The sequence below is a fragment of the Globicephala melas genome, chromosome 17 (assembly GCF_963455315.2).
Source record: "Globicephala melas chromosome 17, mGloMel1.2, whole genome shotgun sequence".
In the NCBI taxonomy this organism is placed as follows: domain Eukaryota; kingdom Metazoa; phylum Chordata; class Mammalia; order Artiodactyla; family Delphinidae; genus Globicephala; species Globicephala melas.
In genome coordinates this window covers 47,106,979-47,127,038 of record NC_083330.1, presented here as the reverse complement: position 1 = coordinate 47,127,038, position 20,060 = coordinate 47,106,979, and the positions used below count along the sequence as shown (strand labels likewise).

At 30.3% G+C, this 20,060-nt stretch overlaps 1 protein-coding gene across 49 annotated transcripts in view; it reads right to left on the bottom strand.

The window, feature by feature from the left end:
* RIMS2 (regulating synaptic membrane exocytosis 2) overlaps positions 1 to 20,060 on the bottom strand; it is a 572,826-nt gene that overhangs the window by 162,777 nt on the left and 389,989 nt on the right. For 22 of the 49 annotated variants that reach the window (XM_060287502.2, XM_060287509.2, XM_060287505.2 and 19 more), the window contains one exon: positions 352 to 384. The exons of 25 other annotated variants lie outside the window; for them this stretch is intronic. In XM_060287502.2, coding sequence (XP_060143485.1) covers positions 352 to 384 — 33 coding nt within the window. The remainder of the gene's footprint in view (positions 1 to 351; positions 385 to 20,060) is intronic. 2 more of the 49 variants (XM_060287506.2, XM_060287519.2) reach the window with 1 other exon arrangement.

The window sequence follows — 20,060 nt, the reverse complement described above, 5'->3', positions numbered from 1 at the left end:
AAGCCTAAAATAAACTGAAGTACAAGTTATGATTAATTTATTAATTTAATCTACCCAACTATATATAAATATACATATATGTGAATCTGGAGTTAGTTACCCAGTTATGGAAAAAATGCATATACACCTATGACATAAAATTAATCATTTTATTTTTATCCATCTAATTGGAGCAGTTGCTGTTAAAAGTTGAATATACAACTATCTAAAATAAAAATGCCTGCAGATTTAACATTTTGTTAATATAGGAAGAGAATGAAAAATTATAAAATAAGTAAAAAACAGTAAAAGATTTCTAAGGCAAGTTAGATAAATGAAAAATAACAAAGAAAAGCAGTAGAAGAGACAGACCTGCATGTCTTCTCCTTGTGGAGTCCACTTCTTCTGTGATCACATCGTGTAATGGACAGACATAGACAAAGGAGATGGATGTGAGTGGATGTACTCAAAAGGTAAAAAGTGACACTGAAGGAAAGGGCCTCAAATCATTTTGAGAAAAGATCCTGTGCACAGTTGTAGGGAAGATATAATCATATACATACCATATTAAAAGAAAAAAAATATGGAAGAACTGATGGTGAACTGGTTAAGCCACTATGGGTTAGCAGGATCAGAAAAATAAAGTTAGTGTAGAAATAAAGAGGATTCAAAAGTTTACAATTATTTATGGACAGCCAATCCTGAACAGTGATGCTGAAGAAAGATACCATTAGTAAAAACAACATTACTTGTATGACCATATTGTTTAAGACATTACTGAGTCCATTTAAGATCTGTGAAAATGCTTTTAGAACTTTTACTTATCATTGAAAGGAAAGAACTTAATTGAATCATCTTAAAAAGAGCAATAAAAATAGCTTGATCAGACTTCTGTGCCTTTTAAGTTTCCTAAATTGATGAGTATATACATGAAAATAAGTATGACCATTAGGCCAATAATTCATTGAGTTACTTCAGTACAGCAAAATATTATTATAAAAATATTCTAGAGAGTAACAAATATAATAAAACTCATTATAAAAAAGAGTAGCTGAAATATATGGCTTAAGTTAAATATTAAAGATTCAAGTTAATCTTCAATTTAGACAAATTTTCTTTGATCATATTCCCTTATGAGGTTTACTTATTCAGAAAATTCTTACAGACACCACATAACAGATCATTGATGTTTCCATTTAAATTTGCCCATCCAAGTCCAACATCTACTATAACAGATACAGCACATATTTTGGAAACACTTCTTTACCCATTGGTAGTGGAGAAGTTCAGAAGACATTTTATACAGTGATTAAGCAGGAAATGTCTGCTCAACTGAGCATTCTAAGAAAACTTTTTTCCAAAAGATATTAATGAGTTAGTATTAGTGTGACTGATACAGATAAACAATATAACACAAAACCAAAATGTCCTATTTTAATTACCTTCTTAGCTTCAAATTAGGTATTACAAAGTTCGTAATTCAAAACACCACATTCATTTCTGCAATACTTGTATCATAGTTTCTGAGCGATTTATAGAAAAACATGTTATACTAAAATATATTTGGAATATTGATATATTGAAATGATAACTCTTGAGAGAAATCTTTCCAATAACAAATTTATCTCTTTCTCTGAATAGTGAGAAAATGAAAATTTTCCACTAGGAAAGAAGGGCTGAGATATCCAAAACTTTTTTTCTAAGAGAAAAGAGAAATCCTATTATAGAGAACTGAAAAAAAATGACCATTTTGAAACTTAACAATGTCATTTTGATTATTATGTGAGCACACCTTTGACCTGTTCAAAATTAGACAGTAAATCTCATCACGATTATATTACAAACTAGACTTTGCCAATAGGATTGACCACTAGAAAAGTATTATCCTCCTGAAATGTACTCCTACATTAACATGTTATATGCCATATTTTCTTTTGCATCCCCAGTCCACCCATTTCTCAAAGAAGATAAAATAGAAAAATCTGAGCTATATTAACATCATAGGTTAATGCTGAATTGTATCATATTTTGCATTATGTTTTATAGGCAAAATTTCCCTATATACACATTTATCACACTACTAACGAAGTTTCCACACATGCTAAATTGAAATTGGTATGAACTGGATGAAATAACTGCTTAAGTATATTCTACCTCTAAGAAAACATTTTATTTTTTTGCAGAAAACATAAAAACAACATAAATAAATATCCTTTCACTACGTAGTATTTTCCCGTACCTTGACTATTTTATAATGGCATTGAGGTAATATTTTTCATGTTGTATGGATTCAAAACATTCAAATTTCTTTCCAACCCATTTATTAGTTTATTATAGAGAATAACTGAAGCACATAGAGTTCAAGTGACTTACCCAAGGTCATAAAACAAGTTCAATGGCAGAACCAGAAATAGAACAGAGGTCTCCTGATTACCAGGTCAAATTTCTTTCTACTAGATGCTATATGACCCAATAAAAACATGTGAAATAAAAAGTCTAGTAAGGGAAAAAAATCTTTTTATGTTGATACCTGAACTGGACATTTTATTACATAGTATTAATTAGAATGTTTTTAAAAAGAGGTACATGGTACAACTATGCAAGTAATTCACCAATACTTTTTACTCTTGTGAGGAATATGTAACTTAGCACCAACAATTTAATTGTTTTTAGAAAATAATACAAAATTTATATTTTAGAAAAGGATGAAAATGAAAGATTTTGACCAGGATCTCACTATTAACTGAAAGTGCCCATTAAATCATTTTTCCATCACTATGTGAATATGATCCATTAATAAATAGATCATAATTAATCTTACATAAAAAATCACTTAACTTTAATTAGCAGATAGAGTACTAATTTAAATCATAAAATTTCAATGTATAACTTTCAATTATACCAAATATATTTAAAAAATTTTTGACTTTCTTTTCTTCTTCGTGGCTACAGTTTTTAATATATACTATTTGTATTAAACCAGCCACATTTAAAAAGAGAAACTATATCCTTTAAATATCTAGGTCTTATTTAAATGGCAATAAACTATAAAAACTTATTTCATATATATTATTGTAATGAATTTCAGACTTCAGTGAACCTTGAAGGAGGTAAGAGTACCCCCTTCACTCTTCCTATCTCCCTAATTCTCCTTTAATTGTTACTTTGCCACAGTCAAACATTCTATTTTCAGTTCTGTTAATGGCAGTTCTAATGAGAAATCTTTCCAACACTTCATTTAACCAATAAGCAGTTAGAGTGATTAAAGATAGTAAAAGTATACCCTCTCTTAGGTCACAACTATGTCACAACTATGGCTGGATCTTAGTTTCAGATACAGAAAATATAAAAACTGTAATACGAGTGTACAGTATTTGGGGGAGGTTCATTATATCACATGAGCTAACAAAAGAGAAATAAAATATATTCATATACTATACTAAAAGACATTAATAAAATATAATGAATAACTCATAAATACCATTTACGGTAATTATTTTGGAAAAATACTTTTAAATTTAAAGTACCATCAATGTGCAAACTGTAAAAAGAATGGTCCTTAATCAAGCAAAGTAGTAATTATATATATATATACATATATATATATACACACACACACACACACAATAAACCTGTATTGGTTGGTCCTTAAAGTTATAAAAATCTACTGAAGATAAACAGATATATAATAAAATACTCATTTTCATTAAATTATATGGTGTAAAAGTAAGTTTATGAGGATGAATATAATAGCAGCTTTTATGTAAAATTTTGTGCAAACCAAAATTTTCCTTGCCAATATAGTGTATTAACTACCATTATATTTCAAATGAACACATCTCAAGTTCAAACAGAAATAATAATCTGTAATCAACTTAATTTAAAAAGGCATAGACATGAGGCCTGTTTACGTATAAATGCAGTTTTTAACAAGGGTATATGATATTTATTTGAAAATCTGTTGACTAACAGCAGACATAATATTGGTTCTATTATCAGATTTAATTGTACTTGAGTAAATATCAATATATATTGTATAGAAAGAAGTATTCTCTTAGAAAGATTCCAGACAAAGAAACAGAAGCCTCAAGACTTTAAGTGTATATTACAACTTGCACGTAATTAAAAGTTAATCATAATTATGAGGGCTTTTTAAAGGTCATAGGAGCCTTAGAATGTTTCCTTTTAGAGAAGGCAAGATACCTTTCAAAATAAAGCCTAAAAAAGCATCTACTTAGTAGGCGCCTCAATGATACAAAGATCAAGACAGACCTAGAACATAAAAACAAAATATTTACCAAAGTTTAAAGATTTCAAACTAAAACTTCTCCACTGTGACAAAAATCTTGTAGAAAAATTCCTCAATCTAAGTTATTTGAATTTATTTTCTAAACTAATTATTACTTTCCATAATTTTGCCAACAACCATAAAATTATTGAACATTTACAAAAGCATCTACCTACCTATTGAAATGAGCAAAGTACAACCTTTTAAAATATTAAGCTATTTTTAAAGCTAACAAAAATGTTTTTTTTTAAATGTTTTGTTTCCTAGTTCTAGCTGTGCCAGTTTTTTTTCTGATTCTATCCTTAGAGTCTGACATGTAATGCAATTTTTTTTTTGTAATGCAATTTTAAATGCAGAAGAAAGACATACTTAGAGTATTTGTTGAGGGTGTTTAAAATAATTGATTTTTAAACTATAGGATGCTATATCATAAAAAAGAAAGTCACTTAAGTACAGGCTTGGCCTTATAAACTTATCTGTATGTTTAGAGGAAACTGACCTAACTTTAAATGAGCAACTAAATTCATAAATCATGAAATCTCACTTTATTCCAGGAGAACATCCTTGTTAACAAACAATGCTGTATTTACATCTGAGGGTGTTAGTAGTACTTAATGCCAAAATTCCGTCAGTTGATTTGTGTTCTATAAGATATTTACTTAGCTTGTTTTACGTCACTTTCTTCTGCCAAAAATAAAGTACATTCATTCTACAACAATCCAGAAATAATCAGAAATTACCAACCTGCTAATATTGACCAAGAACACAACCTCGATTATTTTTACCAGATTAGATGAATTAGACTAGCATCTAATTTGAAGACTAAATTAGAATATTGAGTTAGACTGAAATAAATTGCTTCTACTTTAAAAAAAGTGTCAAATTATTCAATAATGAAAGGAAGCAAGAGTTCATAACACCAAAATAGTCAAGAAAAAATTTAAATATAAAATTTACCCACAAAATACACCTTCAAATATTTACTTTTCCTGATGATAAATTTTATAAAGCATAATTCCAAAGGTTGAACTAAGTAAAAGAAAATCCCTACCTTCACCATAGTTACAAATACATAAAGAATACAATATGTAAATGCCCATGTTGGAAAAAATTAAAGGTTAATACATTAAATCATAACAATGCTAAAACTAGGGGCTTATGCACACAAAAGCAAGTAGTAAAACACAGCTTGTTACTTTGAATATTTTCAATTTCCAAAATACTGTATAATCATACAGTAACCCAGCAAAGTGTTTCATTGCCCTCACTTTTCCAGAAAAACACAAGGATTTATTTTCCAGATAAGATACAGGAAGGTGAGTAGCATTGTCATGATTCAGGATATTTAGAGAAAAAGTAGCTAAGTCAATTCTAGATTTTCCTAGATATAGCATACCTTCTACTTAGAAAATGACAAATCAAGGTGGGCAATCTTTTTATGAATAGTATCAAGTAATCATCAAACATATCAGAAATCATTTATAATTACATCTCAAAGTAGATTCTGAACTATTTAAGTCCAAGACTTTTTTATTTTGGAGAAACTAAGGAACTATATTAGTTCTAAAACATTCATTTAGTCTAACTGAAGTTAGCTTTCTCACCACACTACTTTTGAGTTTATGTAAAATATGAGATAAAATATTTTATGTAAAAAATATGCTCTTTTCCCAGATACTGTCCTAATTACTAGAAGAACAGATAAACTCACAAAGCGAAAATAATAAATTTCAACAGATTAAACTTTGTTTTCAATGTTTAATAACACTGCATTACTGTAGGCCATAGTGTTCTCATCTAGAATCAGATTGCTCATTGAGAAAATAAACAACAGATTTTCCATGCTCATATGTCCTTGATTTGCATTAAGAATGTTTTGTTAACTTCACAGCCTAAACAAAATCTAATCCACATTCTAAATGAGGAAGACATTTAGCGATTTACTCTGAACATCATCCATAAAATCTGGGTTTTAAAATCATTTGTAGAATTCTTATATTGTATGATCACATCAAAAATACTAATATGATAAACATCATTCTCTTTACCAGGGATTTTCATCTACATTGCTGTCAGTTAAGTTAGAAATACTGGAAAAAAAAATCACCCATTTTGCTCATAATTCTCTCAGAACAGCCTAGTTCAGAGATGTATTTTTCTTAAAAGAAGCAGATACTAATGCATATTACTTAAAGTTCATCTAAGTATTTGTTAACCCATTTTCTAGACTATATAATGCCATTTAGTCCTCCAGTTCCGTAGTCATATATTTAAAATAAAAATTTCAAGTGATGCTTTGTTAGTATACATCCTTAAAATGGCAAAATTCCCAGGTATTGTTCTTGCATAGATTTTCATAAAACACCAAAAGGAAAAGATAACGATATATGTTATTGATACATAGCTAACTTTGCATCTTGGGTTTGGGTTCGAGTCCTTACAAACTTTTTCTAATGCCACAAGTTTACTACAATAATCCTCTGATGAAGAATCCTTGACTATTAATGGAAGATGATCTCAGATTTTAGTGAATAAAAATTATGTTTTAAACCCTGATTACAATTACTAAATTATTAATATGGTAGATGTATCTAAATATAAAACAAAGAATGAATCCAAACATGTCTTCTGTAAAGCCCAGGCTCATAAACATGTTATTGAAATGCAATTAGCCCCACCTGATATCCCACTATTTTCCTCCCATTCTATCACTCCAAAGTCTCAATAATTAAAAATATTCTCAACATATCCTACCTCACTTTTAGAAACAAACAAATAAAAATATTTATGAACACTAAAATTGAACAAAGCATACGGCCTTAGCATATTGCATACTTACTCACGACATTTAGGATTTGAATTTCCAGGAATTTCCCAGTATATAGGAAAATGCATAACTGCCAAGATTGAAAATCTATAAGCAATTTAAACCATGACATTAAGGCACTCTAATTACATTAATTTTCCTCTACTGCGCACATAGTTTATATTCAGTTAGAAGGCTTAAGTGATAAAAAATGCAATATATGAGAATACACAAATTAATAATATCTAAAGGAAATTTTAAAAAATTTTGTTTGTGAGATTTAAAAATATGTTTAGCAAATATTGCATTCTTTCATGACTTTAATACTCAATGTAATTTATTTACCATAGATATATATGGCCACAAACATATTCATGTAATCAGAAATGATGGCAAACAAGACAAATAAATAATAATTTATGACCAAGGATAACCTACATCACACAACACAGCAAGGAGACACTTTGAGAGTAATAGTTTTTGTTGTATAAATCATAACATAAAACCCATTTTATACTTTGTTTACTTTTTAAAATCCTCTGAAATATATTAAGCTAATTATTATTTTCCAAATAAGCTAAGTGATTCTTAATTGAAGATTTGAAAAAACAGGTAAGATATTTTTCTTACAACTGCATGAATATGTTTAAATTTGCAATGTGAATTCCAGTTTATTTACTTATTTTCAGTATGTAACTGTTTCACTAAAAGAGAATTCACAGATTAAGCCATTTGCACTATGGCATTTTTCCTTGCTCTCCAGACTTATGTAACATAATACTTTTTCTCAAAACATCCTATTATCCTTAATAGCACTATCACAATTATAATAACTAAATCTTTAGTTATAATTATTTTTAACTTACATATTTTTGCCAGAATGTAAGCTCTATGAGGGCAATTGCGGCATCGTTCTCGTCTACCGCAGTAACTCAGTGCCTACCATAATGCCTGGCATACTACACGATAGCAATGAATACTTGTTAATAAATCAGTTTAATTTATATATTGACATATTTTAAACTACATGTTTCAGAGATTTAACATGAACCAAGTTACCACATAAAAATACATTAACCCTATTACTATAGACTCAGCCATTTAATGATGATAGTGTTATAAAAAAATCCATCTGTATTCTAAAATTTTGAATGAAATTTTCATTGTACTCTCATCCAATTACTGATTAAAAGTAGTACTGATTATTAAGTTGATTGGTTATCTCTGCATTTTGCTTCTCTTCCTTTTACTCCTGGTTCAAGTTTTTGTCCTCTGCTTAATTAATCTTATCTCCCCCAAAAAAAGAGAAGAAAGAGAGAGAAAATAAAATCACTTCATTTCAATTTATTGGTAGAATTAATGGTTTGAAGAGGCTCTTTACTGAATTAGAATACTATGCTATCATTCCATCTTGGTTTTGTTGTAATATTTTTAGCTCCAGAATTTGTAAATAAATCATTACCAATTGGTAAGATATCTCGATAGCATTTGCAATTAAAAATAAGGAATAGCCTATGAAGACAAACTTTAAAAAAAATTATATTGAGCTTTCTATAGTACTTTTTTAGGGACGTAAGCACCTCTCATGAGGGTAGTTTAATTTGGATCAAAATAACCAAATATATAAGTTAAGTTATCATTTGTGCTTAAGTGAGTCATTTTTTTCTTAAAGAAATAATCTTAATAATAAAATAATTGTTATTTTCCCAAAAATATGTGTAATTAGTTTTCTAAACAAATCTTGAAATAAAGTTTTCACCACTTTAATCTAAACAGACTCTACACAGTCTAAAGTTCACACCAAAGTGAGAAAAATGAGGTACAACAAGCACACACATATTTAAAAAGCATGAAATGCAATGCTTATCGCCTCATGCTTTCAGGGGCTTTCCAAATCCTGACAAACCTGGCTCAGATTCGTGTTTCTTTTGCGGCAATGGTTTGTCATCACTTAATGTACCATTCACATTTTTCTGCTGGTCTTCCCATGTAACTTCTAGTATAAATCAAAAAAAATAATCAGAGTTTGTCAGAAACATTAGATAATTTGTGTAATAAGAGCCTAAAATTACTTCAGGGATCTAATTATTTTTTAATATTTTTCCCCTAAATTCTCCCATAAGCTTTCAGTAGTACGTAGTTAATGTTTTAAATATAGAAATGTGACACTTAAAATTGTTTTATACATTTCAAAATCCAAAGCATTTAAGTTTGCTTCCAGGAAATTCTAAAATCTATTTGCAATAAAAGAATTTTTGAAGATATGAAGAAAACGATTATTTAAATGATGTCAAATAAAGTTTTCTTCTTAGTTGATATTAAATAATTTTATTTTAGAAATAAACATTTTGCTAAACATTACTTTAATGTGGTGAAATGAAATGTTTATATGGAACTAAAGTGCAGAGATTTTCATATATATCAAGAGAAAATCTGTAACATTTTAGTATATGATAAGATGGCTATTTATTTTACTACCATATTTGGTACTTTCGTTAAACAACAGAAAAATGTATGTGCTATGGGATATTATTTCAATAAAAACTATTAACAGTTTGGTATCACTGAATATGAGTTACCTGGCTTATCTAAAATCATTTGGAGTTATCTGTAGCATAATATAATATTCATTCATTCAACAAATATATATTCAGCACCTACTATAACCCAGGCATATCTAGGCACTGGGGATACAACAGCAAAAAAAAAAAAAATAGACAAAAACCTATGCTTTCATAAAATTTATATTCTAGTGGGAGAAATAAATTATAAACAAGATAAATGAGTAAAATATTTTGTGACAGATATTGATAAGTACTAAGAAGACAAACATGAAGTAGGTAAGAAGTAAATAAAATGTGCAGGGTGTGATGAAAATTTGAATAGACTAGTCATGGAAATCCTCATTAAGAAGGAAGGTTTTGAGTGAAAAACTTAAGGAAGTAAGGGAGTTACCCTATGGTTATTTAGGGAGGGCATTACAGGTAGAAGAACAGCACATGCAAATGTCCTGAGGTGGGAGCATGTCTGACATGTTCTAGGAAAGCACGAAGGTCTCTGTGGCTGGAGCAGAGTGAACAAAAGGGAAAGTCATAGAAGACGAGGTTAAAGAGGTAATGGAATGGAAAGTGGAGGGAGTACAGATCATGTAGGTTCTTGGAGGTCATGTATCAAAAGACTCACTGGTCACCATTTGATCTTAATCTCATAGTAGCATTCATAAACACTTAAGTATACACTTGCTTTTCTTTTTACTCACATGTTTCTAAAGCAGTAAGTCAAGTAGACAGTTACTATCTATGTACATTTTAATCCCCAGGAAGTTTCACCATGCCATAAACAATTCTCTGGTACTTATTCACCTCTGGCCATAAATAGTGGAATACTAACCTATTTTATAATATTAAGCTAAGCAAAACATAAATAGGAAGATAAAAATCACTATCGAAAATGTAAAAAAGTATGCTATACTGCAACATCAAATATGGATGATTTTGGATACACCACTTTGATTACTTATACTGCTAGAAATGACGGCATTAAGTGTAAGGGTTTTTCAGTTCCTATACCTGAAATAAATGTTATTAATAAAGGACATTTGTTCTGGTCCAACATAAATCAGTTACTGCAAGGAAACAAACTTCTTGCTTTGGGAGTTAAATTTACACCTTGGTGTGTAGTTGACCCCCTGATTTCGTAATTGGTAAATAATCTGATAAAGATGCAATATAGTTTTCCCAAGTGGTAAACAATCTGGATAAAGATGCTATATTTGAATCAACTGCTAGTGGAAAGAAAAATCTTAAAACCTTTAAAGAATATACAAATCTTCTGGCAAATTCCAAGACTAGTTTAGCCCTCTTTAGCTAAAAGAACAAAGGAATCATCTGCTCCTTAACCAAAGTTAACCTGTAGTAACACAAAAACAACAGACTAATTTCCCCATGTTGAGGAAAATAATAAACTCATTTATAATACAGTATTTCTTGATTTTGAATAACCTGCACTTTGGGTTATCTATCAATATATAATATTTAAGATTTCACAAGCAATAAAGGGTTGTTCCTAAAATAAAATTTTCTAAAATCCTATACACTTGTCATTTAAAAAGTTGTTTCACATATCACCATTTGATAAAGTTTGTGATGTTCCAAAAAAGAAGGACACTCTACCTTCTGAAGTAAAATTGAGTGTATCGAAGTAGAAATGGCTTGTTTTGAAAATGGTTCAGCCTTTCTATATACCAGTAGAAAGCATCTTCTGAAGTGTGGAGGAAAATACCTTAACATATAACAGGGTTAATTTTTAAACACTTTCTCTGAATTGACAAACATTTTAGTTGAAGAAAATCTATTATATGGCAGTAACAACAACAACAAAAACTCATAACCATCCATTTAAAAATAGCAGGCAATATAACAATGAAAGAAGACCTAGATCAAGGCTGTCAGTGACATAAGGGAGGTAACAGATAAATTACTGGGCTGAGGAGGCTTTTAGGAACATTTCTGCCATTAACTAGCGGTATAACCTTAGACAAATGCCACAGCCCCTCTGCCTCTAATTTGTTACATTTGAGGTAAGAAAGCTGGTCTTGAAATTTCTAAGGTTATTTCCAGCTCTAAAATTAGAGTTGCTCTGGCTTCTTACCACTGATTAGTCAGGTTTTATGGGAGAGAACCTATACCAGAGATGGTAAAATTAAGACACTGAGTCTAGAAGATTTTCCAGGAGTTCTAAATGTGCCTATTATCAAATCCTATGTTGAAACCCAAGTGTCTACTTTAAAACAGAATTAAAGTCATAAAAAGAACAGAACTGACTACCAACTCATTAATTCATCACCCAAAAAGCAATGCTAAGAACAGCTCATACCTAGCCCTATTTGAATTTATAGGTCATATAATTAAAATGAAATATTTAATGTAATTAAAAGCAAACTAGTTTTATGTCAGGAAAATGCTCAAATTGTTTGAAAAGTGTTTTAGTTACACTAAAGAAAAAATAGCAAAAAAGCTCTAAGTACGCAGCACCTTAAAGATAGTCTTTTCTATTAAAGGACTATTACGGTAATTTAAAAAATAAAAGTCTTCTTAATGTTAAATAATAAAGATCTTAAAATTAAAATTTAAGTACAAAGTGGTAGCCCATGATATTGTACATCTACTACCAAAGAGTAAAAGTGAAAAATGCATAATGTAATTTAATTGTAAGTATGACTTTGAAAGAATATGTCACATTGCTCAGATGCAAACTAGAAATCCATTCAAGTACAGAAAACATCCTAGAAGGGAGATAACTGCATCAAGTAAATAGTTGCGAATTTAATTTGTAGATAGGGAAGCTTAAAAATTGACTTAATAACTATTAGATAATTTGAAGAAACAATTTACTCATGAAGACTTAACTATGAGGTTAAGTGATACTTTAAAAACCCACATTTCTATAAACTATATTCCAGCTAGTTTTCATCACACCATGTAGCCAATCCTACATCAAGACAACAATTTAAAGAGCACAAATTCCTATATTAAAAGATTATACTTGTATAATACTATGTGTTTCAATCTGCTTTCACATACAGCATCATATTTGATCCTATAAAACACAGAAAGGACCTTCTATAAGGTGGTTTCTACAGGTAAGAAAACAAAGAGCTGATTAATAAGGATAAGAACTAAATAGGTATCTTGGTTCACAAACAATTTCACATGCGTTATCTCATTTGATTCTCAAAAAAGCATATTGGGAACAAAAGAGAGATGATAAGATTTCCTTTTCTCAGATGAACTAACTTGGGTTAAGGGCCTAGAGTCACAAAGTTGTTCCCTAGAAAAGGCAGGCCCTGAGCCAAGGTTCCAAAACCTGTGCTCTTTCTGTAGTACCATATCACCTTCCTAAGATTATGTTATTTTCAACAAACAGAAGATGGCCTTAGGTTTGTATTTAGGAAGGCACAATGACATGTTTTGAAAAATGGCTGAAGTTTGCAAAAATGTATGAGGTGGAAGGGGTTCTCTCCTAAATCTGATTAGTCAATTGAGGCTTCGGAAGTCTAGAAGAAATAAAATGAGAAAAAGGGGAAGAAAAGAAAAATAAGGAGGAATGGTCTCCAGGAAGGAAAGGAAAGATTAGGAAAAGAAATTAGAAAATACTTGTTTACAAGTTAAGTGATGGAGTCCATCATATGATTGACTACTGAAATAACCTAAATAGTCACATGTCCTCAGTCTCTTCTCTTTCAAATCCATTGTGTTCATTGTCACCAAGTTATTATTCCATAAGACAGATGTCATTGAATAAAATATATGATAAATTCCTTGCTATTTTAAAGTATCCCTGAATCTGTCCTATTTTAATTTTTGTCAAATTGTCATTTATCTAAGTTGGCAGGGAATGCTGTACTTAGGAAATATCTACCAATGCCACTATAAAATCCATTCCTGTCTAGATATCAAATTTGGAAATTAAGACATGGTATTGGTATTCTCCTCACTCTAGAAGCATTCATGAGAATACAGAGAGGCAGCAAAACAAAACCTGTCCACACCCTGTCACCCTAAATGCTATCCAATTCCTTGAATGCTTACAGAAGCAAGCATCCATTATGAAGACTGTCAAAATTATTTTATTATTTTTGGTTCCTTTGTAACCTGTATTTTTAGGTTATAATGTAGGCAACTATACACTGAGACTCAAAGGAACAAAATATTTTTCCTTCCATCTCATTGTATATCTTTAGGGACCTGACTTGTGAAGGCAGTATATTAGGGTTTAGTTTATAATCCCACAGCAAATGGCTCACTAACAGACAATAGTAGGTTATACCTGTTAAGTTTCCAAAACCAAACCAAACAAACAACAATAACAACATAAGCTATAAATTAAAAACAAAATGATTTGAGACTTTACAATTTATTAGCCACATCTCCAAAACACTTAGCTTCTGTTAAAAATCCTTATAGGATAGTTTATTATACAGAAGAGATAACTGAGGTTCAGGGAAATTAAAAGCTTTGCCAGAGAACATATGCTCAATAGTAGAACTGAGTTTAAGATGCAATTTATTAACTTCCAATGGAGTTCTCTAAACATTATGAAAAGTCCAAATGGTTTAAACAATTTTGACTTATGCTAAATATTTGCATGTTGAGTTTTACATGTGGATTGAAATGTACAAATGTTGGGCAATATGCAACAATTCATGCTGCAATCCAGCTGATTTCTTTCCTCCTTGTACTGTTTCTTATGCAAGCTACGTGATCAAGAATAGCAACAAGGTTACTATTTTCCTCAAAACTACTAAGTAATATGTATTGAATAATTGGTTCAGAGTGATGATCATAATCAGGTTTAGTTTCACTTTAAATCCAAAGTTTTCAGATTCTGTGCTGAAAATACAAAATTATAGCAAGAAATAATAGTACTTATTATGTGACAAGTATTGTTATAAGCAATTTAAATATACCAAATTATTTAAGAAAGTTAATTTATAGCATATCTACATAGCAAGGAATGTTATTTAGAGTAGACAGGGGCTAGTTCAAGGCAGATTTTATCATTATCACCCTTAGAAGGTACCCAGTGCTCTTCCACATTTTCCAGCATCTCTCTCCCTACACCTGACTTTCTCCATTCACAGGCTCTAACTTGCTTCCTATGAAATTTGTGTGTAATAATAACTCGGGTCAGTCCCTAAGGAATATTTACATTTCAGTGTTCTGGAACGCCTACGCTTTATATTATTAAAATAATTAAGCCATTAAAGAATATCAGAATACTAAGTACTATCACAAGTAGTGGGAGAAATATTTGGGGCTGAAAAAATGCCCATAACACCTCAAAACTTACCTCCTCTATACGTATCACAATCTTAAGAGACTGTATGTAAGTGACATGTTATAAAATAATTTTACCAACTATGTTTCATTTGTTATCATTATATTATTACTGTTTTATTTTTCCCTTGGGAGCTCCCCAAAGCAGGAAATATATCTTATTGATCATTGCATCCTCAATGACTACCTAGTACAACAAACTAAAAATAGCAGCTATCGGTTGAAGTGAGCTAAACTGTTAACTAATATCTAAAATAAAACAAAAGGTTGAAACACATGCAAGGAGAATGCCATTCATCTGAAAAGGCATGGTATATAAATGCACAAGATTGGGAGTCAAGACTAGAGGTCTGCTCCTATGTGGACTGAAGAAAGCTAATTGTCCTCTAGAATTCTACTCCTTTATCAGTAAAGAAAAGCTGTTTTATTAAAAGATTTATAAGGTTCCTTCCAAATCTAAGTCTTGATTCTAAATCTAGGAGCAAAGCTACAGAACACTGATAAATGTCTTGGCAAACTATAGGCAGATGGCTTGGGGCCAGATGGCTCTATAGAACAAATTGGCAGATCTTGATTTAGAAGTCAGAGGATGAACATAAAGTTTCCCATATATCTTTCATGTATTCTTGTTCCCCTGACCTATCCTCTTAGTCTAGATTTCTATTTCCTTTCTTCCCTTTACAGCCAAACTCTTTAAAAGGTGCCTATATCATCTCCATTTCTTTCCTCTTCCAAATCCACTGTAATTGGTCTTTTACCCCCTACAACTCCACCAAAACTACTCTTAATAAAGGTTAGCACAATGACTTGCTATTTGCTAAAGCTAGTGATCATTTCACAGTCTTGATAATTCTCTTCTGCTTCAAGCACTTTCTTTATTTCTATTCAGAGACACTACAATCCACGGTTTCCCCACTACCTCTCCTCCTACTCATGATGCTCCTCAGTCTTTCCTGCTTCATTGTTTCAACTTCTAAATGTTAGAATAGTTCGGTTCATAGTCCTTGGACCTCTTCTTTTAGCTACCTATGCTTGTTCTCTCAGTGATACCAATGGGACTCATGGTTTTAAGTCTCTCTTTGTAAGGATGAATCCTAAACCTGTAACTACAGTCCAAATCTCTAACCTGAAATCCAGAACATATTTCAAACTGCCTGTTTGACATCCTATCCTACATGTCTAACAGCATCTCTAACTTATATCCAAACCTGAGCACCTGATATTCCCACCAAATCTATTAATAGAAACTCCATATTTTCCCAATTACTGAGGCCCAAAACATGGATTTTATCATGGGATCTCTTCTACCCTGTCAGTTAATTCTGTTGGTTCTATCTTTAATATCTATCCAGAATCCAACTACTCCTATCATTCTGGTCTAAGTCACCATCACCTCTTTCCTGGGTTATTGGGAATGCCTGTTAATAGTTCTCCTTGTTTCTAATCTTAATTATTTTGGGTTATTCTCAATGTAACAATCAAACTGATCTTTTTAAAAAAGAAATGGTATTGTGTCACCTTAATCAAAATCTTCCTACTCCACTCATGGAGGTCAAGAAATAGATAAAAATGACAAATATGTAAACAGACATTGGGAGCTCAGTTAAATTTTTGTGTTTTTTTATGGAGAATATTCATTAATTACAATACGTGATATAATTTTATTTATTTTGCTATACAATTTTCACCTTTTCATAATAATCTAGCATATTTTAAGAATTTTATGCTTGGAGAGGTATTAATGAATAATTAACACTCCAAAGTAAGAAGAATTATTTTAGTGCTAAATCAATCTTAAATGTGACATTGTAGACATTATTTATAAAAGATAAAGACAGGGAAGAAAGAGTATATTGAAAACTAAAGGACATTTCAACTAAATTACTGAAGCACAACACTATGCATTTCTTAATTTGGCTCAATAACAAGGGAAATTGTTAGGATAAGATATTTTAGAAGGCTGATTTTTTTTGATGTAACCATTTTAAAATGCTGACATTCTAAATCAACATGTGTAGCTATATTTGATTATCAATTACTGCAAAACATATACAGTCCTACTGTTTTTTGGGTTTTTTTCTTGTTTTATAAAGAGCTTTAATCTTTTTGAAAACAAAGTTAGGTCAAAATGCATACAATAGGCATTTTATGTAATGTAACTTTAGCTGGCTTTAAAATCAGTCCTACTGTTTTTGACAGAACTTAGTTGTGGGGGATGACAGAATTGTCACTTATAATTATAGGAAAAACTAAATATAAGTATTAAAATCAATCATCTTTTTAAACTGCCTAGGCAATATAATAATGTATAAAACTGCAAATATTAGTTTTAGTACTGTGAAAAATCTACAAATATCACAAATGTTTGTTTAATACTGTTGAACTCATAATTAAGTTGATTTCTACTTTAAAATATTTTTAAATAGTTCAATTTTAAAATAATTTCTGGGTTGAAAAATATGCATGTTGTGTTTTTCTAAATGCATAATATCATGACCGTAACTATCTTCCTCAGAATCTTACTCCTTATGACCAAAAAAGCAAAACTTTTTAATGCCATACATTTCAATAGAATAGGGTTGTAACAGGATCCAATAATAAGGTAAGTACTTCAGAAACAAATTTTGTATTCAGAAATGTATTTTAAAAAGAGAATACACTTTAAATATTGGATAACTTAAATTGGGACTATACTTCTATTTATACTTATTTAAGAAAGCACATTACAAATGTCAAAACAGAGTGTCTAATATATAGAAAGGCACTCTTAACTTCATATTAGACTTGCCTTTTTTCCCATTATTAGGTGGGCTTGGTGTTTCTCCCTCATTGTCTTTATAACATTGAAAACAGACAACAGTGATTAATAATCATGGTCATTAACAACCCAAATAAAAACCAAGCACACCACAAAAGATGACATCACACACCAGAGAAACAAATCCATGCACTAACATGACACCTCACATTAATGAACAGAAGAGCAAAGTATACCCTTCCTAGCCCATAGAAAAGTAAAAAAAACAAAAATAAAATGAGGAATAACGAGTCATTTTATAATAAGTTAGGAAGATTGTAGTTACGGTTTTATTCTAAGAACTAATGTAATTTATCAATTTCATTTTGAGAATTAAGCATAGGTGACAAACTGGCTCAATAAATGGACTTCTTTATCTTAATAAAGTTAAAAATAAATAAAAGTGATATTAATTACTGCTGAAGTCCCCAAACTAATGATATACTTAACAATGACTTTACTGCAAAAGCCAATTCGTGAACAGTATGAAAGCCTTTTGGTATTCGTATGGACTAGTTTCAGATACATAGGAACGGGCAAGCAGGGAAACATTAACCACACAGCTAAATTAAAATGAAATTCATTCTTACAGTATTCCCTAAAAATGTTATTCCTATAGCACTTCAAGAAAATGGAAGATGTGTGACATTCCAGTAGTTAGTACACGATATGTTCAGAACAGAGATAGCTATACTTTCTTATTGATATAAATATGTGTCTAAACTTGCCTTTGTTTTCATTACCAGATGTACTCTGATGATTTTTCTCACATTTATGACTTTAAAAATAGCTACTAAAAAATTTGCAATTGCAGTTTAAGAGGTTTTCTGTCTTAAACCACAAACACTACTGCAAGAATGCATCCATGAAAATACATCTTATGCACAATATACATAATAACATTGCTTTCACACAATGGTAAAGAAGAGAACAAAAGGCACATAAAGTACATGCTACCATTCATGAATACAATACTTTCAGAAATATTCTGACAAAGAAAGTGGCAAAAATTATGGTATGTAAACATAATAGGGGCTTAAAAACACCAAAATGAAGTGTCTTCATTCCATTTAGAAGGAGGACTCTTTGGGGAGAAATTAGGATTGTCAATAAATAGCGCAATACTGAGCTGGGTTGAAGATGAAGCTACAGTTAATTGTTCTTAATTTAGAAAAAAGTTTATGGATAAATTATAATAGTTTCTAAAAGTTTCAAGAATTAAAATTTTGTAATTTATATTCTGCTCTATATTTACTTGTAATTTACCTCTAAAAAATCAAAATTGTTGAGAGAAGAGACTAGAACTTCAATGAACCTACACTCAGTGAAATACAGTGTTTTAGTAGGTACCCAAAAAACATTTTTGAGTAAATATATGAACTGAATGTAAGGCTGGGGTAAAGGATAAGTATAAATCTTAGTGAGAGGCATTGTCTATAACTTCAGTTTGATTTAAACAATAAGGAGAATGTTCAAACGGGTAAATTAAATACCCTGATGCTAGCTCATGTAATATCTTTCCACTAATAAATTTAAGTAATTATTTTAAAATTAGTACTGAACAATCTGTTCTTTATTCTGTATTTATAAATTTGGAGCCTAAAGTCTTACGTGAAATAGAAAAGTCATACTTCTAAAACATTTGATTATTTATTTTGGACACACAGTCAAACACACCTGCCTTGACCTCTTCACCCTGCTTTTCTCCCCCCTGCTCTTCCACATGCTCAGTTACTTCATTAACTTCTGTATATGCAAAAGTAAAAGTAAAGAAAAGGATAAGACCAGATATGTACATCTGTTACTCTTAAGTAAAACAAAACAACGAATTTCAAATTATTCATGATATGAGTGATAATAAGGAGACAAATAGATTATTTTTAATGAGTTTCTGACATGTTATGAAAGCACATAAGTATACTGTTAATAAATTATCTTACTGTCTCCTTTTATGATAACTTTGATTTAAAAAAGAAATTGTGGCCCGTGAGTATTTGTAATATGTAATATAACTGTAAGACAGGCAAAATACTTCATCTATAAACTTGATATACTCTTAGAAAAATAATACTATATAACTTTTCTTCTAGAGAAACAAAAAATAATATTATAAACTCGTTTTTATTTTTATAAAATGCCAGCACATCAAAGTTAGGGGTAAATTAAAAATAATAATGCCTTACGGTTGTTTAGTACATTGTACTTTCATTATATTGTTTCGATTTTCTCTGACTCTCAGACAAAAAGAAGATGACTAATACTGTACCACTGTCAAGACCAACATATATAAGGTTTTAAATTAATTAACAGACTAAAATATATCCCAGGTCAAAAGGAATTAAATTAGGACTT